We start from the raw sequence: 23,800 nt of genomic DNA, 5'->3' as shown, positions 1-23,800 counted from the left end.
AGCATTATTATCGCACATTCTAATATAAATGCGTATGTTTCATTTTAGATGTACCTAGTGAACCAAAGAATGCACGCCTCAACAAAGTCAACAAAGACTGCATGTTTGTTGCCTGGGATAAACCAGAGAGTGATGGTGGCAGTCCAATTACTGGCTACTACATTGAACGCAAAGAAAGAAATAGTCTGCTGTGGGTTAAGGCAAATGACACAGTTGTTCGCACTACTGAATATCCATGTGCTGGTCTTATTGAAGGCCTTGAATATACATTCAGGATTTCAGCCTTAAACCGTGCTGGCCAAGGTAAACCAAGCAAACCTACTGAGTTTGTCACAGCAAGAACACCAGTTGGTAAGTACTTATGTTCATGGTATTTTTTATTTTTCTTCTACGATCGATGCATTACTTTTAAAGAATTAACACACATCGGTGTAATATCGTTTTAGATCCACCAGGTAAACCTGAAGTCATTGATGTGACTAAAAATTCAGTATCCCTTGTTTGGACCCGACCAAAACATGATGGTGGTAGTAGGATAATTGGTTATTATGTTGAAGCCTGCAAGCTCCCTGGTGACAAATGGATACGTTGCAATACAAGCAGTCAAAATGTGCCTAAAGAAGAGTATACAGCTACTGGACTGGAAGAAGGTGCTCAGTACCAGTTCAGAATAATTGCAAAGACAGCTATAAATCTCAGCCGCCCCTCAGAGCTGTCTGACCCAATTGCAGTTCAGGCAGAAAATGGTAAGATTTCATTTGTGATGATGGATAATTGTGTTTTTTTTTAATTAATTTTATTTTTTTCTAGTAAGCATTTAATCTAACTATAATTAATTTCCTCTATTAATTTAGTTCCACCAAGGATAGATTTGGGTGTTTCGATGAAATCTCTGATTACAGTAAAGGCTGGTACAAATGTATGCCTTGAGGCCAATGTATTTGGAAAACCTATGCCAAAGATCACATGGAAGAAGGATGGCAACACTGTACAAGCAGCTGAAGGCATTAAAATAAAACAAAAGAGAAATCTTTGCAACCTGGAATTGTTCAGTGTACAGAGAAAGGAGTCTGGAGAATATACAATTCTTGCAGAAAATGCAAGTGGATCCAAATCAGCTAACATTAAACTTAAAGTCCTTGGTGAGTACAGTATAAAATAAACTAAGTTGCTCTTTTGTTCTTTATGTTTAAATATAAACTTCTGAATAGTTAACATATTATGCATAATTTAATGTTTTTTTTTCTTAGACAAACCCGGCCCACCTGCTTCAGTCAAGATAAGCAACGTTTATTCAGATCGTGTCATTCTTAAATGGGAGCCACCTCTTGCAGATGGAGGTTCTGAAATTACTAACTACATCGTTGATAAACGTGAGACAAGCAGACCTAACTGGGCTCAGGTCACAGCAAATGTTCAGCTTACCAGCTGCTCTATTGAGAAACTGATTGAAGGTCATGAGTATCAGTTCCGAATCAGTGCTGAAAACAAGTATGGTGTTGGTGACCCCATCTTAACAGATCCTGTTGTCGCAAAGAATCCATATGGTAAGACTATGTTGATTTTGTGTTCATGCATGTTGCCAAGTTTAAAAATCAAAATCATGAGCAATAATTCTAAATAATTTGTTTCAGATGTTCCTGGCCCATGTGATGCTCCTGTAATTAGCAACATCACAAAGGACCATATGACTGTCAGCTGGAAGGCACCACCAGATGATGGTGGTTCACCTATACTTGGATACATGCTTGAGAAGCGTGAAACCAAAGCAGTTAACTGGGGTAAAGTCAACAGACGGCCAGTACTTGAAAGAACAGTTAAAGCAACAGGGCTTTCTGAAGGAACTGAATATGAATACAGGGTCATTGCCCTCAACAAAGCTGGGTTGGGCAAACCAAGCGATCCATCCAGTGCAGCCATTGCACTTGATCCACAGTGTAAGTATTTTATACAATGGCTTCAAAAACTTTATAAATGCCAAATTCTATTTATTTATGGATATATGTTTTTATTTATTTTTATAATATATATTTCGCTGTCTTATAGATCCACCTGGTCCACCAGCTTTCCCGAAGGTGACTGATACAACTCACAGCACAGTTAGCCTTTCTTGGGGTAAACCTGCATATGATGGTGGCAGCCCTATCTTGGGCTACTTGGTTGAGGTTAAAAGAGCAGATGGCAAGGACTGGATAAGATGCAATGTACCAAAGAACCTTCAAGAAACACGTTACACTGTTACTGGATTGATTGAAAATACAGAGTATGAGTTCAGAGTGACTGCTGTAAATAAGATCGGATACAGTGACCCAAGTGAAGTTCCTGAGAAACACACTGCAAAGGATATTTTGAGTACGTTTTCACTTTAATAATCATTTCTCTGTTTATTTTAATTAATGTTTTCATTGAATTAATTTAAGTAACTCTTTATGCAGGAGAGTAAATTGAATGTGATTAAAACCAACACAAAAATGGCTTTTGTTGTAATGTGGTATCTAAACGCATCTATTTTTTTTTCAGTTGCACCAGAAGCAGAACTGGATGCTGATTTGAGGAAAGCCCTGGTATTACGTGCTGGAGTTACAATGAGAATTTATGTGCCAATAAGAGGCCGTCCTGCTCCTAAGGTTACTTGGGCAAAAATGAACACTAACATCAAAGATAGACAAGGACTAGATATCAGGACAACAGAGTGGGACACTCTAGTATACTGTGAAAATGTGAACAGATATGATGCTGGGAAGTATGTATTGACCCTGGAGAACAGCAGTGGAATTAAGACATACACAATAGTTGTAAAGGTTCTTGGTAAGTTGCATTACTTTGTGTTATGAAATACTCTATCATTTGCTGTTCATAAACATTTTTATGTTCTGTTCATGTTGATGTTAATTGTTTTTACTTTATTTGCTTTTTTACAATAGATACGCCTGGGCCACCACTCAATCTTATTATCAAAGAAACATCTAAGGATTCTGCTGCTATAACTTGGGATCCTCCTCTTATTGATGGTGGTAGTCCTGTAAAGAGTTACATTGTTGAAAAACGTGATGCAGAGAGAAAGGCATGGTCCACGGTTTCAACCGACTGTCCAAAAACATCATTCAGAATCTCCAACCTAGAAGAAGGCAAAAGCTACTTCTTTAGAGTCTTGGCTGAAAATGAATATGGAATTGGGGAGCCATGTGAGACACATGATTCAATCAGAGCATCAGGTTGGTAAAAATGAAAATGTATGAACGTTAAAAATCTTAATGCTTTATTCAATTGTTTATGTTTGATTAATAATCAATTTTTTTTTTCCAGAACAACCAGGGCCAGTAGTAGATCTTAAAGCATTGGTTGTTACCAAGAACTCATGTACAATAGCCTGGAAGAAGCCTCTCAGTGACGGTGGAAGTCGCATTATTGCATATTCAGTAGAACTCATGATTAGTGAAGATAAGTGGAAGGAGGTCCTGAGATCCAAAAATATGCAGTACAGTGCCAAAGATCTGGAAGAAGGAAAGGAATATACATATCGTGTGAGAGCACTAAATGATACTGGTTTCAGTTCACCACAGGAAATTAATTTTGTAGCTAAAGATCACATTGGTAAGCATTTTTACATGGTTTAAAATATTGTTAAGCATAGTTTTTAATGTGTTTTATTCTGAAAATTTCCATTTTTATCATCTTCTTACAGTTCCACCAGCAGCTGATTTGAGAGACTTCCCAGATTTATGCTATCTTGCGAAGGAAGGAAGCACCTTCCGTCTTAAAATCCCAATCTCTGGCAAACCCACTCCATCTGTTACATGGAAGAAAGGTGAAGATTTGGTATTGACTGACACTGGCAGAGTCTCTGTAGAGTCATCAGCTGTCAATACAACTCTTCTGGTTCATGATTGTCAAAAGAGTGATGCCGCAAAATATACAATTACCTTGAAGAATACTGCTGGCACCAAAGAATGCACACTCTTTATGAAAGTCGTTGGAAAACCAGGAATACCCACTGGACCTATTAAGTTTGATGAAGTCACAGCTGATGGTGTAACCTTAAAATGGGGAGCACCAAAGGATGATGGTGGCTCAGAAATAACAAATTATATCCTTGAGAAGAGGGATTCCACAACCAACAAATGGGTTACCTGTGCTTCTGCTGTACAGAAAACCACTTTCCGGGTTACCAGACTTCATGAAGGAACTGAATACATCTTCAGAGTTAGTGCAGAAAATAAATATGGAGTTGGAGTAGGCCTCAAATCAGATCCTATAGTGGCACAGCATCCATTTAGTAAGTTTTTTTTTCTTTTTAGAAATTAAATTAAATTAGTTGCTCATAGAATTTGTCTTTAAATATATCTACTGTACATATTTTTTCACTAGATGTACCTGATGCACCAGCTCCACCTCAGATTATTGCTATGAGACATGAATCTGCTTCACTGGCTTGGTCAGATCCAAGAAAGACAGGTGGCTCCCCAATAACTGGTAAATATTGTTACTTCTGTTGTTATGACAAGAGGTTTTGGTTATTGGTTAATACATAGAAAGTGCTAACATTATTTGTTCTTGGTGCATTCTCAGGTTATCACATTGAGTACAAAGAAAGGAATAGTCTTCTTTGGAAAAGAGCCAGCAAGACACCACTGAGAATGAAGGAATACAGAGTGGGTGGTTTAACTGAAGGCCTTGAATATGAATTCAGAGTAATGGCTATAAATATGGCAGGTGTTGGTAAACCAAGTTTACCGACAGAACCTATGGTAGCTCTGGATCCAATTGGTAAGTGGCATTTTGCTAATTGCTGTTTAAGTTCTTCTCCATAAAAAAAAAACTTTAACCATTATTCATTTTCATATATTAATCATATACTACCTACAAACTTTTTAAAATTTGTTTTAGATCCTCCTGGTAAACCTGATGTTATAAATGTTACAAGAAGCACTGTAACACTCATGTGGAGCGAGCCCAAATATGACGGTGGACACAAATTGACAGGATACATTGTTGAAAAACGTGATCTACCTTCAAAGGCCTGGATGAAAGCCAACCATGTCAATGTGCAAGAATGTGCATTTACAGTGACAGATCTCATTGAAGGCTGCAAGTATGAATTCAGAATTCGAGCCAAGAATGCTGCTGGTGCCATAAGTCCTCCATCTGAGCAAACTGACACCATTGTATGCAAAGATGAATATGGTATGTTTAAAAGTATTTATTATTATTATTAGCATTTATTATTTATTTAAGGTCACATGATGATTTAAACCAGTTTCATCTTTTTTTTTAACAGAGGCACCAACTATTGTTATTGATCCAACTGTAAAGGAAGGACTAACGGTTAAGGCTGGCGACACTATTGTAATAACAGCAACAAGTATCCTTGGAAAACCACCTCCAACATCTGTGTGGTCTAAAGCTGGAAAAGACTTCAAACTTTCAGATATTGTCCAGATTGAGTCCACCCCAACCTCTTCTACATTATCAGTCAAGTATGCTACCAGGAAGGATTCTGGAGAGTACACCATTACTGCCAGCAATCCATTTGGTATTAAAGAAGAAAATGTGAAAGTGAAAGTGTTGGATGTTCCTGGACCTCCAGGGCCAATCGAAACTAGCAATGTATCATCTGAAAAGGTGACTCTTACTTGGTTGCCACCTCATGAGGATGGTGGGTCTCCAATCAAGTCTTATGTTCTTGAAAAGAGGGAAACTAGCCGTCTCCTCTGGACACTAGTAGCTGAAAACATTATGGATTGCCGTTTTGTTGCTTCCAAACTTATCCAGGGCAATGAGTATGTCTTCCGTGTCTCAGCTGTAAACCAATACGGTGTTGGTGATTCCGTGCAGTCTGAGCCAGTCAGAATGGTGGATAGATTTGGTAAGTTGAGTAGCATATCAGTTACAAACATGTGTAAATTCTGTTTATTGGCAAAATTGTAACTAGATTTTTCTAAATCACAGGTCCTCCTGGTCCACCATCAAAACCGGAAATTGACAATGTCTCCAAGAATACAGTTACTATTTCTTGGAAGAGACCTACTGATGATGGTGGAAGTGACATCACAGGCTATTATGTTGAGAGGAAAGAAAGGAAAGGGTTAAGATGGGTTAGAGCAACAAAGAAAACCATCTCTGACCTCCGTTTCAAAGTGCAAGGCCTTTCTGAAGGAGTTGAATATGAATTTAGAGTCACTGCTGAAAATAAAGCTGGTCTTGGAGAACCAAGTGAGCCATCACAGCATGTCTTGACCAAAGATGTGGCATGTAAGTATATGTTTTTCTATGTTTGGAATGTAACGGAATGTTTTAAAACCTAATTACAGTAATATACATTTTGTTAATATCTATAATTAAAAAAACTGTAATAAGACAATTTTTATTCATATCCTGAAGCATACTTTTTATTTTTAATTACAAATTTATGTTAATTGATCTGGAAATAAATGTATTATATGCAATAGATTTTATGTAACATTAGTCAATTTGGGTTACTTTTTTAGAACTTTAATTCTAATTCTTATGTACTGTATATGTATTTTTTCTTGAATGTAATAATTTTCATATATAATCACAACAATACTTCTATTGTGTTAGGAGATGAAACAGCGTAATTTCAGGAGCTTTTGTGAGCCCTGTAAGGTGTAATTTATAATTCAATTTAAATACCTATATTTTCATTTTTTCAGATGTGCCTGGTCCACCTTCAAATCCAAGAGTAACTGATACAACTAAAACTACTGCCACTTTACACTGGGGTAAACCTCATTACGATGGTGGACTGGATATCATAGGATACATTGTAGAGCATAAAAAAGAAGGAGAAGAGGACTGGATAAAAGACACAACAGGAACAGCTCTCAGAATTACTGAATTTGTAGTTGCCAATCTGCAGCCAGGAGGCAAATACCATTTCCGAATTAGTGCAGTGAATGCAGAAGGAGCTGGTGAACCTGCAGAAATCAAAGAAGTTGTTGAAATAAAGGAAAGAGAAGAAGCACCTGACTTTGAGCTTGAAGCTGAGCTTAGAAGGACACTTGTTGTCAAGGCTGGATTATCAATTAGAATTTTTGTGCCAATCAAAGGTCGTCCAACACCTGAAGTCACCTGGATGAAAGGAGATGTTCCTCTTAAAGGTCGTGCGCACATTGATAATACGGAATCATACACTCTTCTGATTATCCCTGAATGCAACAGGCATGATGCTGGAAAATATGTAATGAATGTAGAAAATGCTGCGGGCAAAAAGAGTGGATTTGTAAATGTTAGGGTTTTGGACTCCCCTGGACCTCCTATAAATCTTAAACCAAGAGAGATTACCAAAGACAGCATCACACTTCAGTGGGATCTTCCTCTTATTGATGGAGGCTCAAAAGTTACTAACTATATAGTGGAAAAGCGTGAGTCCACTCGTAAGGCATACTCCACTATAACAACAAACTGTCAAAAGTGTTCCCTTAGAATCCCCAACTTGGCTGAAGGGTCAGAATATTACTTTAGAGTAATGGCTGAAAATGAATTTGGTATTGGTGAACCAGCTGAAACACCTGAACCAATCAAGGCATCTGAGGCTCCATCTCCTCCTGAAAGTCTTAATGTCATGAATGTTACTAAACATTCTGCAAGTCTTGCATGGCCAAAACCACCACATGATGGAGGCAGTAAAATTACTGGATATGTCATTGAAGCTCAAAAGAAGGGTGCAGAGCAGTGGATGCATTTGGCTACTGTAAAGACTCTAGACTATGTAGCAAAAAATCTAAATGAAAATGATGAATATACTTTCCGTGTCATGGCTGTCAACAATTCTGGTAGAAGTGATCCTCGAGAAAGCAGACCTATACTAATTAAAGAACAAACAACACTTCCTGAATTTGATTTACGTGGAATCTACCAAAAGCTGGTCATTGCCAAGGCAGGTGATAACATCAAAGTTGAAATACCCATATTGGGCCGCCCAAAACCATCAGTCTCCTGGAAAAAGGGAAATCAGGATTTTAAGCAAACACAGAGAGTGAACATTGAAAATACTGCAACCTCAACCATCCTGAATATTAATGAATGCACAAGAAATGATAGTGGACAATATTCTCTGACTGGAAAAAATATTCTTGGGGAGGTCACAGAAGTTATTACCGTTCAGGTCCATGATATTCCTGGGCCTCCTAAAGGTCCAATTAAATGTGATGAAATTTCATCTGACTACATTACAATATCTTGGGATCCCCCGGAAAATGATGGAGGAGTGCCAATTAGCAACTACATCGTAGAAATGCGTGACACCACTGGCACAAACTGGGTAGAGTTAGCTGCAACAGTAATACGTACAACATTTAAAGCTGCTCGCCTTACTACAGGTGTTGAGTATCAATTCCGTGTCAAAGCCCAAAACAGATATGGAGTTGGCCCGTCAATCAGTTCAGAAAATGTGGTTGCTGCCTATCCTTTTAAGGTGCCTGGTCCTCCAGGTACTCCACAAGTTATATCTTTCAACAAGGATTCAATGACAATTAGCTGGAATGAGCCAGTTTCTGATGGTGGAAGCACAATTTTGGGATACCACATTGAGAGAAAAGAAAGGAGCAGTATTTTATGGCAGAGAATAAGCAAAGCTTTGGTAGTAGGAAATATTTACAAGTCAACTGGCCTTACAGATGGAATTGCATATGAATTCCGAGTTGCAGCTGAAAATATGGCTGGTGTGGGTAAACCAAGCAAGTCCTCAGAACCAATATTTGCTCTTGATCCTGTTGATCCACCTGGCAAGCCAGTACCAATTAACATTACTAGACATGCTGTAACTCTTCAGTGGACAAAGCCTGAGTATGATGGTGGCTTTAAGATAACTGGATACACAGTTGAAAGAAAAGACTTACCAAATGGACGCTGGCTCAAGGCAAATTTCAGCAACATTCTTGAGACATGTTTCACTGTAAGTGGTCTCACTGAAGATGCTGCTTATGAGTTCCGTGTATTTGCCAGAAATTCAGCTGGAGCTGTGAGTAAACCATCTGAACCATCAGATAGTGTAACCTGCAGAGATGATATTGAAGAACCAAGAATCATGGTTGATGCGAGATTTAAAGATGTAATACTATTGAAAGCAGGAGAAGTCTTCAGGCTTGAGGCAGATGTTGCTGGCCGCCCACTACCATCAATGGTTTGGACTAAAGAAGGAAAGGAACTTGAAGAGACTGCAAAACTTGAAATCAGAACGACAGACTTTTCAACAGTTTTGATCAACAAAGATTCCATTAGAAGGGATGGGGGTGCGTTCACTTTGACAGCTAGCAACCCTGGTGGCTTTGCCAAGCATGTGTTTAATGTTAAAGTTCTTGATAGACCAGGTCCACCTGAAGGACCCTTAGAAGTTACAGATGTCACTGCTGAGAAATGTGTATTATCGTGGCTGCCCCCTAAAGATGATGGAGGTGCAAAGATTGACTATTATGTTATTGAAAAACGTGAAACAAGCAGACTTGCATGGACAAATGTAGCAACAGATTTACAGGTCAATCGATTCAAGGTGACTAAGTTGCTTAAAGGAAATGAATATATCTTCAGAGTTATGGCTGTCAACAAATATGGAGTTGGAGAGTCCCTTGAATCTGAACCAACTGTTGCAGCAAACCCATATGTGCCTCCTGACCCACCACAAATGCCTGAGGTAACTGCCATAACTAAAGATTCAATGGTTGTCTGCTGGGGACATCCAGAGTCAAATGGTGGAAGTGAAATTACTAACTACATTGTAGAAAGAAGAGATAAGACTGGTCTGCGTTGGGTAAAATGTAACAAGAGGACAGTTACTGACTTAAGATACAAAGTATCTGGTTTAACAGAAGGACACGAATATGAATATAGAGTTTTTGCTGAAAATATTGCAGGTTTGAGTTCACCTAGCCCAGCTAGTCCTTTCTACAAGGCTTCTGACACAATATTCAAACCTGGACCTCCAGGCAACCCAAGAGTTTTAGATACAAGCAAGTCATCGATTACAATTGCATGGAACAAACCGATATATGATGGTGGTTCTGAGATCACAGGATATATTGTTGAAACTTGCCTACCTGAAGAAGATGAATGGACAATTGTAACACCTAAAGATGCACTAAAAGCCACATCCTTTACAATAACAAATCTAAAGGAAAACCAGGAATACAAAATACATATTTCTGCTGTTAACTCCGAAGGACTTGGAGAACCTGCTCTTGTTCCAGGTCAACCAAAGGCTGAGGACAGACAGATTCCTCCAGAAATTGAGCTTGATGCAGATCTTCGCAAAGCTGTCAATATCAGAGCTTGTTGCACATTGCGCCTTTTTGTACCTATTAAGGGTAGACCTGCACCAGAAGTGAAATGGACAAGAGAAAATGGGGAACCTCTTGACAGAGCAACAATTGAGAATACATCATCCTACACTTCAGTTATAATTGAAAATGTTAATAGATTTGACAGTGGCAAGTATATGCTGACAGTTGAAAACAGCTCAGGAAGCAAGACTGCTTTTGTAAACGTTAGAGTCCTGGATACACCTGGAGCTCCACAAGACCTCAAGATTAAGGAAATTACTAAGGAGTCTGTCTCACTCACTTGGAATCCTCCACTTATTGATGGTGGTTCCAAGATTAAGAACTACATTGTAGAAAAACGTGAATCAACAAGAAAAGCTTATTCAACTGTTGTGGCGAACTGCCACAAAACAAGCTGGAAAGTTGAGCAGTTGCAGGAGGGATGTAACTATTACTTTAGAGTTCTCGCTGAAAATGAATATGGAGTAGGTCTTCCTGTGGAGACTTCAGAGTCAGTCAAAGTATCTGAAAGACCACTTCCTCCAGGTAAAATCACCCTTCAAGATGTCACCCGAAATAGTGTAACCTTGTCATGGGAGAAACCAGATCATGATGGAGGCAGCAGAATTGTGGCATATATTGTAGAGATGCAAACCAAAGGCAGTGAAAAATGGACCACCTGTGCCACAGTAAAAGTCACTGAAGCAGTCATAACAGGACTGACACAAGGTGAAGAATATACGTTCAGTGTATCGGCACGAAATGAGAAGGGAACTAGTGATCCCCGACAGCTTGGTGTGCCTGTAGTTGCAAAAGACCTTGTTATTGCTCCAGTGTTCAAGCTGTTGTTCACCACATTCAGTGTTCTGGCAGGAGATGACTTGAAGGTTGATGTACCTTTTGTTGCACGTCCTAAAGCAGCAGTTACATGGCACAAAGATAATCTTCCTCTCAAACAAACTACAAGAGTAAATGCAGAAAGCACAGAAAACCATTCATATCTTGTAATTAAAGAAGCTTGCAGAGATGATGTTGGACAGTATGCTGTAAAACTTGCAAACACTGCTGGTGAAGCAACAGCAACTATTGGCATTGTTGTTCTAGATAAACCTGGCCCACCAACAGGCCCAGTAAAAATAGAAGAAGTCACCGCTGATAGCTTAACTCTTTCATGGCAGCCCCCAGAATATGATGGTGGATGCACTATTAACAACTATATTGTTGAAAAGAGAGACACTTCTACTACAGAATGGCAGATTGTATCTGCCACAGTTGCCAGGACAACCATAAAAGCAAGCCGTTTGAAGACTGGTTGTGAATATCAGTTCAGAATCGCAGCTGAAAATAGATATGGCAAGAGCCCTCTTCTTGTTTCAGAGTCTGTGGTAGCTCAATATCCATTTAAACTCCCTGGTCCTCCAGGCACACCATTTGTACATGGAGCTACAAAAGATAGCATGGTCGTCATGTGGAATGAACCAGTAAATGATGGTGGCAGCAGAATACTGGGTTATCACCTTGAGCGCAAGGAAAGAAATAGCATTCTTTGGGTTAAGTTGAACAAAACAATCATTCAGGACACCAGATTTAAGACCACTGGTCTTGAAGAAGGAATTGAATATGAATACAGAGTTTATGCCGAAAACATTGTAGGCATTGGAAAAGCAAGCAAAGTATCAGAATGCTATGTTGCAAGAGATCCATGTGACCCACCAGGTCGTCCTGAAGCTGTGATTGTAACCAGAAATTCTGTGACACTACAATGGACAAAACCAGAGTATGATGGTGGCAGCAAGATCACTGGCTATATTGTTGAGAAGAAGGAGTTGCCTGATGGTCGCTGGATGAAAGCTAGCTTCACCAATGTCATTGAGACTGAGTTTGTTGTGACTGGTTTAACTGAAGACCAGAGGTATGAGTTCCATGTAATTGCTAGGAATGCAGCAGGTGTCTTCAGTGAGCCTTCTGAAAGCACAGGACCTGTAACTGCCAGAGATGAAGTAGATCCACCTCGCATTAGCATGGATCCCAAATATAGAGAAACAATCATAGTTAATGCTGGAGATTCCTTCAAGATTGATGCTGATGTCCATGGAAAACCAATACCTACAATCCTTTGGCTCAAAGGAGATCAAGAATTAGCAAACACAGCACGACTTGAAATAAAAAGCACAGACTTTAACACATTTCTGAGTGTTAAGGAAGCTATTCGTGTTGATGGAGGCCAATACACTCTGTTGCTGAAGAATGTTGGTGGAGAAAGATCAGTCGCTGTTAATGTCAAAGTTTTAGATAGACCTGGCCCACCTGAAGGTCCTATTTCTGTTTATGGAATTACAAGTGAGAAATGTTCCATCTCATGGAAACCACCACAGCATGATGGTGGCAGTGATATATCCCACTACATTGTTGAGAGAAGAGAGACAAGCAGATTAGTCTGGACGTTAGTTGATTCCAAAGTACTAGCTCTTAATCTGAAAATCACAAAACTTCTGGAAGGAAATGAATATATTTTCCGTGTGATGGGTGTGAACAAATATGGAGTTGGAGAATCTCTTGAGTCTGAGCCCGTGGTAATTAAAAATCCTTTTGTTGTCCCTGATCCACCAACTGCTGTTGAAGTTACAACAATTACAAAGGACTCCATGGTTGTCGTATGGGAAAGACCACCTTCAGATGGTGGTAGTGAAATTATCGGGTATATTGTTGAAAAACGAGATAAAGAGGGTGTTAGATGGACCAGATGCAATAAACGTGTGGTCAATGAATTGCGCTTCAGAGTGACGGGACTTCTTGAAAACCGCAGCTATGAATTCAGAGTCTCAGCTGAGAATGCCGCAGGGGTTGGACAACCAAGCTCCCCTTCAATTTACTACAAGGCATGTGATCCTATTTTCAAACCAGGACCACCAAATAACCCTAAGGTAACTGACGTATCCAGGTCATCTGTTTTCCTTTCATGGAGTAAACCAATCTATGATGGTGGCTGTGAGATTCAAGGATATATTGTTGAGAACTGTGAAGCAACTTCTGATGAGTGGACGATGTGTACTCCAGCAACTGGCATCAAACAGTCATGGTTTGAAGTTGAGAAGTTACAAGAGAAACATGAGTACAAGTTTAGAGTCTGTGCTATCAACAAGGCTGGTGTTGGAGAACATGCAGATGTTGCTGGAGCTGTACTTGTGGAAGACAAGTTAGAAGCACCAGATCTTGATCTTGATCCAGAACACAGAAAGGTGGTCACTGTTAGAGCTGGAGGGTCCCTTAGATTGTTCATCCCAGTCAGAGGGCGACCTGCTCCTGAAGTGAAATGGGGAAAAGCTGATGGTGAAATTAGGGAAACAGCTCAAATTGAGGTTACAAGTAGTTACACCTCACTTGTGATAGATAATGTGAACAGATTCGACAGTGGAAAGTACACCTTGACAGCTGAAAATGTCAGTGGGACAAAGTCTGCTTTCATCAGTGTTAGAGTGCTTGACACACCAAGTGCACCACTAAACCTTAAAATAAAAGAGATTACCAAGGAATCTGTAACTCTTACTTGGGAGCCACCTACTTTGGATGGGGGTGCAAAGATCAAAAACTATATTGTGGAAAAACGTGAGAGCACAAGAAAGGCCTATTCAGCTGTTGTGACCAACTGCCACAAGATGTCATGGAAGGTTGACCAACTTCAGGAAGGCTGTAACTATTACTTTAGAGTCTTAGCTGAAAATGATCATGGCATCGGTTTACCCGCAGAAACTGTTGATCCTGTTAAAGTATCAGAAGTACCACAACCACCAGGTAAAATTACTGTTGTTGATGTAACACGCAACAGTGTTTCTCTTAGCTGGGAAAAGCCTGAACATGATGGTGGAAGCAGAATCATCCAATATGTGGTGGAAATGCAAGCCAAGGGTAGTGAGAAGTGGTCTCCATGTGCACATGTTAAAACTCTTGAAACTGTTGTAACTAACTTAGTTCAAGGAGAAGAATATATGTTTAGAGTCATAGCTGTGAATGAGAAAGGGAAGAGTGACCCAAGATCACTTGCTGTTCCAGTTGTTGCTAAAGACCTTGTTATAGAGCCTGATGTAAGACCAGCATTCAGCAACTACAGTGTGCAGGTGGGTCAGGACCTAAAAATAGAAATCCCTATTGCTGGTCGACCCAAACCAACAATTTCCTGGACTAAAGATGGCCAACCACTTAAACAGACAACGAGGGTTAATGTTGTTGATACTGCACACCACACAACTCTCAATATTAAGGAAAGTACCCGAGATGATGGAGGAATATATGGAATTACTGTGTCTAATGTTGTTGGACAGAAGATTGCATCTATTGAAATTGTCACCCTTGATAAGCCTGGTCCACCAAGCGGCCCTGTGAGATTTGATGAAGTTAGCGCCGAAAGTATCACTATTTCTTGGGATCCACCGAAATACACTGGTGGCTGTCAAATTTCAAACTACATTATTCAAAAGAGAGACACAACTACAACAACTTGGGAAACTGTTTCTGCCACTGTAGCAAGAACTACACTCAAGGTTACCAAGCTTAAAACTGGTGCAGAATATCAGTTTAGAATCATTGCTGAAAACAGATATGGAAAGAGCTTTGCATTAGATTCTGAAGCTATGATTGCCCAATATCCTTACAAGGAACCAGGTCCACCAGGTACACCATTTGTTACATCAGTATCAAGGGATCATATGGTTGTGCAGTGGCATGAACCGATTGCAGATGGAGGAAGCAAAATTATTGGTTACCATCTTGAAAGAAAAGAAAGAAACAGTATTCTCTGGACAAAGATTAATAAAACACTCATTCAAGACACACGCTTTAAAACCAGTCCTTTAGAAGAAGGCATTGAATATGAATTTAGAGTCTATGCTGAAAACATAGTTGGTATTGGCAAAAGTAGCAAGGTTTCTGAATGCTATGTGGCACGTGACCCATGTGATCCACCAGGAACCCCTGAAGCAATAATTGTGAGCAGGCATTCAATCACTCTTCAATGGACAAAACCAGAATATGATGGTGGCAGTGTAATAACTGGTTATATTGTTGAGAAACGAGACCTTCCAGATGGTCGCTGGATGAAAGCTAGCTTCACTAATGTCATTGAAACACAGTTTACTGTCTCTGGCCTTACTGAAGATTCTAAGTATGACTTCAGAGTTATTGCTAAGAATGCAGCTGGAACTATAAGCAAACCATCTGATAGTACTGGACCTATAACTGCAAAGGATGAAGTTGAACCACCAAGAGTCTCAATGGATCCAAAATACAAAGAGGCAATTGTTGTAAATGCTGGAGATACATTCAAACTTGATGCAGATGTCTACGGAAAGCCAATACCAACAATCCAATGGTTCAAGGGTGATAAAGAAGTTGAACTTTCAGCAAGGTGTGAGATCAAGAGCACTGACTTCAGAACAACGCTTGTTGTTAAAGATGCAATTAGAATTGATGGTGGCCAGTATAATCTTCAGTTAACTAATGTTGCTGGCACCAAAACTGTGCCTATTCAAGTTAAAGTGCTGGACAGACCAGGGCCATCTGAAGGGCCTATTCATGTGAGTGGTGTCACTGCTGACAAATGTACACTGTCATGGCTTCCTCCACAACATGATGGAGGCAGCAGCATTTCACATTACATCATTGAGAAGAGAGAAACCAGCCGCCTAGCTTGGACTGTAGTGGCTACTGATGCTGTAGCTACCATGCACAAGGTGACCAAACTTCTGGAAGGGAATGAATATATATTCCGGGTAATGGCTGTTAACAAATTTGGAGTTGGTGAACCACTGGAGTCTGCACCAGTTTTAATGAAAAATCCATTCATCCCAGCAGGACCACCAAAAGGTTTGGAAGTAACCAACATTGCAAAGGACTCTATGACAGTGTGCTGGACCAGGCCAGACTCAGATGGTGGCAGTGAAATTGTTGGTTATATTGTAGAGAAGAGAGATAGGACTGGCATCAGATGGACAAAATGCAATAAGCGCCGAATTACAGACTTGCGCTTTAGAGTAACAGGTCTCACAGAAGATCATGAATATGAATTCAGATTATCTGCGGAAAATGCAGCCGGAGTGGGAGAAACAAGTCAGCCTACGGCATACTACAAGGCTTGTGATCCTATATTCAAACCTGGACCACCAACCAATGTACATGTTGTTGATACCACAAGAAGCTCTATTTCACTTGCATGGGGTAAGCCAATTTATGATGGTGGCAGTGAAATTCAGGGATACATTGTGGAGATATGCAAAGCTGATGAGGAAGAATGGACCATGTGCACACCACCTACTGGTTTGCGTGTGAACCGCTTTGAAATCATCAAACTTGTGGAGCATCAAGAATATAAGATCCAAATATGTGCCATCAATAAATTAGGTGTAGGTGAGCCGGCTTCTGTACCAGGAACAGTCAAACCTGAAGATAAGCTGGAGGCTCCTGAACTTGACCTTGATGCAGAATTGAGGAAAGGACTAGTGGTGCGTGCTGGAGGCTCTGTGAAAATCCATATACCATTCAAAGGAAGACCAGCTCCAGAGATCATTTGGTCTAAAGATGAAGGAGACTTACCTGAGAAGACTCAGATTGAAAAAGGCATTAACTATACCCAACTTTCCATTGACAACTGTGACAGAAATGATGCTGGAAAATACACTCTGAAATTAGAAAATAGCAGTGGTGCCAAGTCTGCATTTGTCTCTGTCAAAGTATTGGATACCCCAGGAACACCTCAAAATCTTAAAGTGAAAGATATCAAGAAAGATGCAGTCACTTTAGTATGGGAACCACCTTTAATTGATGGAGGTGCAAAGATCAAGAACTATGTGATTGATAAGCGTGAATCAACTAGAAAAGCTTATGCAAATGTTTCTACAAAGTGCACCAAAACAAGCTTCAAAGTGGAAAATCTCACAGAGGGAGCAATTTATTACTTTAGAGTAATGGCTGAGAACGAATTTGGAATTGGTCTACCTATTGAAACAGTAGATGCAGTAAAGGCTTCAGAGTCACCTTTGCCGCCAGGAAAGGTCACTCTTACTGATGTCACCCAAACCACCGTCTCTCTTTCATGGGAAAAACCAGATCATGATGGAGGCAGCAGGATTATAGGGTATGCAATCGAAATGCAGCCTAAAGGGTCTGACAAATGGGTTGTAGCAACTCAGACAAAAACATGTGAGGGTGTTGTTTCTGGACTAAGCCCTGGACAAGAATACCTCTTCCGTATAATTGCATACAATGAGAAAGGAAAGAGTGATCCAAGACCATTAGCTGCACCAGTTATCGCCAAAGACCTTACAATTGAACCCAGTTTCAAACTTATGTTCAACACTTACAGTGTCCAAGCAGGAGAAGATCTTAAGGTAGAAATACCTGTAATTGGACGCCCAAGACCCAAAATTGCTTGGACAAAAGATGGACAGACACTTAAACAGACAACCAGAGTTAATGTTGAGACCACACCAACCTCAACTATTCTTCATATTAAAGAAAGCATTAAAGATGATTTTGGCAAGTATACTGTCACAGCAACTAACAATGCTGGTACAACTACAGAAGAAATTGGAATTATCATACTTGATAAACCCGGTCCACCTGTTGGCCCTGTAAGGATCGATGAAGTCAGCTCTACCTTTGTTACACTTTCCTGGGATCCTCCACAATATACAGGTGGTTGTCAAATAAATAATTATATAGTTGAAAAACGAGACACAACCACCACAACCTGGCAAATTGTATCAGCAACAATAGCAAGGACAACAATTAAAATAAGCAAACTTAAAACTGGTTCAGAATACCAGTTTAGAATATTTGCTGAAAACAGATATGGAAAGAGTTCTTCTTTGGATTCACCATCCATTCTTGTACAGTACCCATATAAAGAACCTGGACCACCTGGTACACCATTTGTTACATCTGTGTCAAAGGACCACATGGTTATTGAATGGCATGAACCAGTCAATGATGGTGGCAGTCAAGTCATAGGTTACCATTTGGAACGCAAAGAACGGAACAGTATCCTGTGGACTAAGCTTAATAAGACTCTTATTCAAGACACTCGCTTCAAGACAAACAACCTCGAAGAAGGCATTGAATATGAATATAGAGTCTATGCCGAAAATATTGTTGGCATTGGTAAATCAAGCAAAGTTTCAGAGTGCTTTGTAGCTCGTGATCCATGTGATCCACCTGGTTGTCCTGAGGCCATTGTTATTACCAGAAACCATGTCACACTTCAGTGGACAAAGCCACAGTATGATGGTGGCAGCAAAGTTACTGGATATATTGTAGAAAAGAAAGAGTTGCCTGAAGGTCGCTGGATGAAAGCAAGCTTTACAAATGTAATTGAGACTGAATTTACAGTCACAGGCTTAACTGAAGACCAAAGATATGAATTTAGAGTAATTGCAAGAAATGCAGCTGGTATTTTCAGTGAACCTTCTGAAAGCACTGGACCAATTACTGCTAGAGATGAAATTGAAACCCCAAGAGCTTCAATGGATCCAAAATACAAAGATGTAATTGTTGTGAATGCAGGTGAAACCTTTTCTCTTGAAGCTGATATCTACGGCAAACCAGTGCCTGATGTTGTATGGTTAAAGGATGGAAAAGAAATTGACAAAGCTACTGCACGAATGGAAGTCAAAACTACATTACAACGGTCAACTCTTATAGTAAAGGACTGCATTAGAGTAGATGGAGGACAGTATGTTCTCACTCTTAGTAATGTCGGTGGTACAAAAACAATACCAATCACAGTTAAGGTTCTAGACAGACCTGGTCCACCTGATGGCCCATTAAGAGTGTCAGGTGTTACTGCAGAGAAATGCTACCTGTCCTGGAGCCCTCCTTCACAAGATGGTGGTGCCAGCATTTCTCATTATATTATTGAGAAGAGAGAAACCAGCAGGCTGTCTTGGACAGTTGTTGACTCTAATGTTCAGGCAATCAGTTACAAAGTAACCAAACTTCTAAGTGGCAATGAGTATATATTCAGAATTATGGCAGTAAATAAATATGGCATTGGTGAGCCACTTGAATCTGAACCAGTTCTAGCACGCAATCCATTCAAGCCACCAGGCCCACCATCAGTGCCTGAGGTCACTGCTATCACTAAGGATTCTATGGTTGCAACATGGAACAGGCCAGAGGATAATGGTGGAGCTGAAATTGATGGCTACGTCCTTGAAAAACGTGACAAAGATGGAGTAAGGTGGACAAAATGTAACAAAAAGAGATTGAGTGATCTACGTTTTAGAGTAACTGGACTCACCGAAGGACACTTCTATGAGTTCCGTGTTTCTGCTGAAAATGCTGCTGGTGTAGGGGAACCAAGTGAACCATCTGTGTTCTACAGAGCATGTGATGCAACATACCCACCAGGCCCACCAAACAATCCTAAAGTGACTGATACTTCTAGTAGTTCTGTGTCTCTTGCATGGAGCAAGCCTATTTATGATGGTGGTGCCAAAATAAAGGCATACATTGTAGAAATGAAAGAGGCTTCAGCTGAGGAATGGACTACATGCACACCTCCAACTGGTGTACAAGCAACACACTTTACTGTAACAAAACTAAAAGAAAATGCTGAATACAATTTCCGCATTTGTGCTATCAACATTGAAGGAGTTGGGGAAGCTGCTGCAATCGCTGGATCTGTAATTGCAGCTGAAAAGGTTGAGCCACCTGAAATTGAACTGGATGCAGACCTTAGGAAAGTAGTATCTGTACGTGCTAGTGGAACACTTCGCTTGTTTGTCACTATCAGAGGTAGACCTGAACCTGAAGTAAAGTGGACAATGGCAGAAGGCACTCTCACTGAACGTGCACAGATTGAAGTCACAAGTTCCTACACTATGCTTGTCATTGACAATGTAAACAGATTTGACAGTGGTAAATATGTATTGAATCTTGAAAATAACAGCGGAACAAAATCAGCCTTTGTCAATGTGAGAGTACTTGATTCACCAAGCGCACCTGTTAATTTCAGAATCAAAGATATAAAGAAAGATTCAGTTGTACTGTCATGGGAGCCACCACTTATTGATGGAGGAGCAAAGATCACTAACTATATTGTTGAAAAACGTGAGACAACAAGAAAAGCATACACCACTGTAACAAACAATTGTACAAAGAATACATTCAAGGTTGATCAGCTCCAGGAGGGAGGTAGTTACTATTTCCGTGTCCTGGCTGTTAATGAACATGGTGTTGGGCTATCAGCAGAGACTACTGATCCAATTAAAGTTTCTGAAGCACCTTTGCCACCTGGAAAAGTTACACTTGTAGATGTAACTCGAAACAGTGCAACCATTTCTTGGGAGAAACCAGAACATGATGGTGGTAGCAAAATTTCAAGCTATGTGGTTGAAATGCAAACTAAAGGCAGTGAGAAATGGACCATGTGCACTCAAGTGAAAGCGCTGGAGGCAACTATATCTGGTCTCACAACAGGTGAAGAATATTTCTTTAGAGTCATTGCTGTGAATGAGAAAGGCAAGAGTGATCCAAAACAACTGGGAGTGCCTGTAATAGCTAAAGATATTCAAATAGAACCCAGCTTGGAGCTACTTTTCAATACTTTCAGTGTGAAGGCTGGAGATGACCTCAAGATTGATATTCCTTTCAGAGGCAGACCTCTACCTACTGTTTCATGGTTTAAAGATGGTCAGCCTTTAAAGCAGACAACCAGAGTAAATGTTCAGACATCCAAGACATCAACTCTTATGGTCATCAAAGAAGCCACCAAAGATGATTTTGGAAATTATGCAATTACAGTGTCTAACACAGCTGGTTCAAAAACAGCAGAGATTTCAATTATTGTACTTGACAAGCCTGGAGCACCTGGCCCCATCCGAGTAGATGAGGTTAGTGCTGACAGTATAACAATATCCTGGGACCCACCAACATATGATGGTGGATGCCACATCAATAACTACATTGTTGAAAAGAGGGATACTACCACAACAACATGGCAAATTGTTTCTGCAACCGTTGCCAGAACATCAATTAAAGTTTCACGCTTGACACAAGGATCTGAATACCAGTTCCGTGTTTATGCTGAAAACCGCTATGGAAAGAGCCATTACACAGATTCCTCAGCAATTGTTGCTCAATATCCATTTAAACCACCTGGTCCTCCAGGAACACCTCGTGTTGTCCATGCAACAAAAGCTTTCATGATAGTACAATGGAATGAACCAGTCAATGATGGTGGCAGCACAGTCTTTGGTTATCATCTTGAACGCAAAGAAAGAAGCAGCATTCTTTGGACAAAGATCAACAGAGGTTTGATAACTGACACTGAGATGAAAGTAACTGGTATTGAAGAAGGCTTAATGTATGAATATCGTGTATATGCTGAAAACATTGCTGGCATTGGAAAGTGTGGAAAAGCTTGTGAACCTGTTGCTGCAAGAGATCCATGTGATCCTCCAGGTCACCTTACAGTTACTAACATCACAAGAACATCTGTATCTCTGTCTTGGACTAAGCCAGAATATGATGGTGGTGCTAAAGTTACTGGTTATATAATTGAACGCAGAGAACTACCAGATGGACGTTGGCTGAAATGTAATTTCACAAACATTCAGGAAAACTACTTTGATGTTACTGGCCTTACAGAAGATCAGCGTTATGATTTCCATGTTATTGCAAAGAATGCAGCTGGGTTATTCAGTGAACCATCTGAATGTACTGGTCCAATTACTGTGAAGGATGATGTTGATCCACCTCGTATCATGATGGATGTCAAGTTCAGAGACACAGTAATAGTAAAGGCTGGAGAAATCTTGAAAATTAATGCAGATATTGCTGGACGTCCTCTGCCTATAGTTTCATGGACAAAAGATGGCAAGGAGATTGATGTACAAGCCAGAGTTGAAATCTCCTCTACAGACACCAGGACTGCAATAGTTGTGAAAGACTGTATCAGAAGAGACTCTGGACAGTATGTCCTGACTTTGCAAAATGTTGCAGGAACAAGATCAATGGCAGTGAATTGCAAGGTACTTGACAGACCAGGACCATCAGCTGGACCACTAACAGTAGCTGGTGTTACAGCAGAGAAATGTACAATATCCTGGGGATCACCTCAGGAGAATGGCGGGGCTGAAATTTCCCATTACATTGTAGAAAAACGTGAAACAAGTAGACTAGCCTGGACACTGGTGGATGGTGACATGAAAGCAACAACTTGCAAAGTTACTAAATTGCTGAAAGGCAATGAATACATTTTCAGAGTTCTGGCTGTGAACAAATATGGAGTTGGTGAACCTCTTGAGAGTGATCCTGTTAAAGCTTTGGATCCATATACTGTTCCAAGTGCACCTACCAATGTAGAAATCAGCAGTATTACAAGTGAAGCTATGACAATTTGCTGGGCAAGACCTGAAAGTGATGGTGGCAATGAAATTTCTGGTTATGTAATAGAAAGACGTGAAAAAACAGGTCTAAGATGGGTTCGTGTGAATAAGAAACCAGTGTATGATCTCAGAGTTAAAGCATCCAATCTTCGTGAAGGTTGTGAGTATGAGTACCGTGTTTATGCAGAAAATGCTGCTGGTTTGAGTCCTCCAAGTGAACCGAGTCCATTAACGAAAGCAGAAGACCCACTTTTCCTGCCTTCCCCTCCAGTTAAACCTAAAGTTATTGATTCCACAAAGACCACTATTACTGTTGCCTGGTCCAAACCACTGTTTGATGGTGGATCTCCAGTCACTGGATACAGTGTTGAATATAAGAAAACTGATGATGAAGAATGGTTGGTAGCTGTTCAAAACACAAGAAGTACAGAGTTTACTGTAGTTGGACTTACACCTGGTGCAGAATATGTATTTTCTGTTAGATCAATCAATAAAGTTGGTGCCAGTGACCCAAGCCCAGCTTCAGAGCCTCAGCTTGCAAAAGAAAGAGAAGAAGAGCCAGTATTTGATATTGACAATGAAATGCGCAAGACTTTAATTGTCAAGGCTGGCAGCTCATTTACTCTTACCGTACCTTATAAAGGCAAACCAGTACCTACTGTGATGTGGAATAAAGAAGATGTAGATCTGAGATTAAGGGCAAGTATTGATACAACTGATTCCTGCACATCTATAACAGTGGAGAAAGCAACAAGAAATGATTCTGGGAAATACACTGTAACATTACTGAATATTGTTGGAACTGCTACTTTGACACTGGTTGTCAAAGTCCTTGATTCTCCTGGCCCTCCTTCAAATATTGTGGTAAAGGAAGTCACAAAAGAGTCTGCACTGATATCATGGGATGTACCAGAAAATGAAGGTGGTGCTCCTGTGAAGAACTATCACGTTGAAAAACGTGAGGCTAGCAAAAAGGCATGGGTCTGTGTTACAAATAACTGCCACCGTTTAACCTACAAAATACCTGACCTCCAAGAGGGAGCTATCTACTACTTCAGAGTCTCTGGAGAAAATGAATATGGTATAGGAGTACCTGTTGAAAGCAAGGAAGGCGTTAAAATTACAGGTATGCTATTTTTTAAA

At 40.2% G+C, this 23,800-nt stretch overlaps 1 protein-coding gene across 46 annotated transcripts in view; it reads left to right on the top strand.

Annotated features, from left to right (window-relative positions):
* ttn.2 (titin, tandem duplicate 2) overlaps nucleotides 1-23,800 on the top strand; it is a 171,077-nt gene that overhangs the window by 118,808 nt on the left and 28,469 nt on the right. For all 46 annotated transcript variants that reach the window (XM_088605106.1, XM_088605104.1, XM_088605102.1 and 43 more), the window contains 16 exons: nucleotides 49-351; nucleotides 447-746; nucleotides 855-1,142; nucleotides 1,251-1,547; nucleotides 1,635-1,937; nucleotides 2,047-2,352; nucleotides 2,521-2,808; nucleotides 2,925-3,215; nucleotides 3,307-3,594; nucleotides 3,686-4,276; nucleotides 4,369-4,473; nucleotides 4,570-4,767; nucleotides 4,888-5,184; nucleotides 5,279-5,866; nucleotides 5,950-6,252; nucleotides 6,675-23,783. In XM_088605106.1, the coding sequence (XP_088461232.1) occupies nucleotides 49-351; nucleotides 447-746; nucleotides 855-1,142; nucleotides 1,251-1,547; nucleotides 1,635-1,937; nucleotides 2,047-2,352; nucleotides 2,521-2,808; nucleotides 2,925-3,215; nucleotides 3,307-3,594; nucleotides 3,686-4,276; nucleotides 4,369-4,473; nucleotides 4,570-4,767; nucleotides 4,888-5,184; nucleotides 5,279-5,866; nucleotides 5,950-6,252; nucleotides 6,675-23,783 (21,855 nt within the window). The remainder of the gene's footprint in view (nucleotides 1-48; nucleotides 352-446; nucleotides 747-854; nucleotides 1,143-1,250; nucleotides 1,548-1,634; nucleotides 1,938-2,046; nucleotides 2,353-2,520; nucleotides 2,809-2,924; nucleotides 3,216-3,306; nucleotides 3,595-3,685; nucleotides 4,277-4,368; nucleotides 4,474-4,569; nucleotides 4,768-4,887; nucleotides 5,185-5,278; nucleotides 5,867-5,949; nucleotides 6,253-6,674; nucleotides 23,784-23,800) is intronic.

The sequence above is a fragment of the Lepisosteus platostomus genome, chromosome 14 (assembly GCF_059453375.1).
Source record: "Lepisosteus platostomus isolate fLepPlt1 chromosome 14, fLepPlt1.hap1, whole genome shotgun sequence".
NCBI classification, from domain to species: Eukaryota; Metazoa; Chordata; class Actinopteri; order Semionotiformes; family Lepisosteidae; genus Lepisosteus; species Lepisosteus platostomus.
This window is presented reverse-complemented; position numbering and strand designations above follow the sequence as displayed.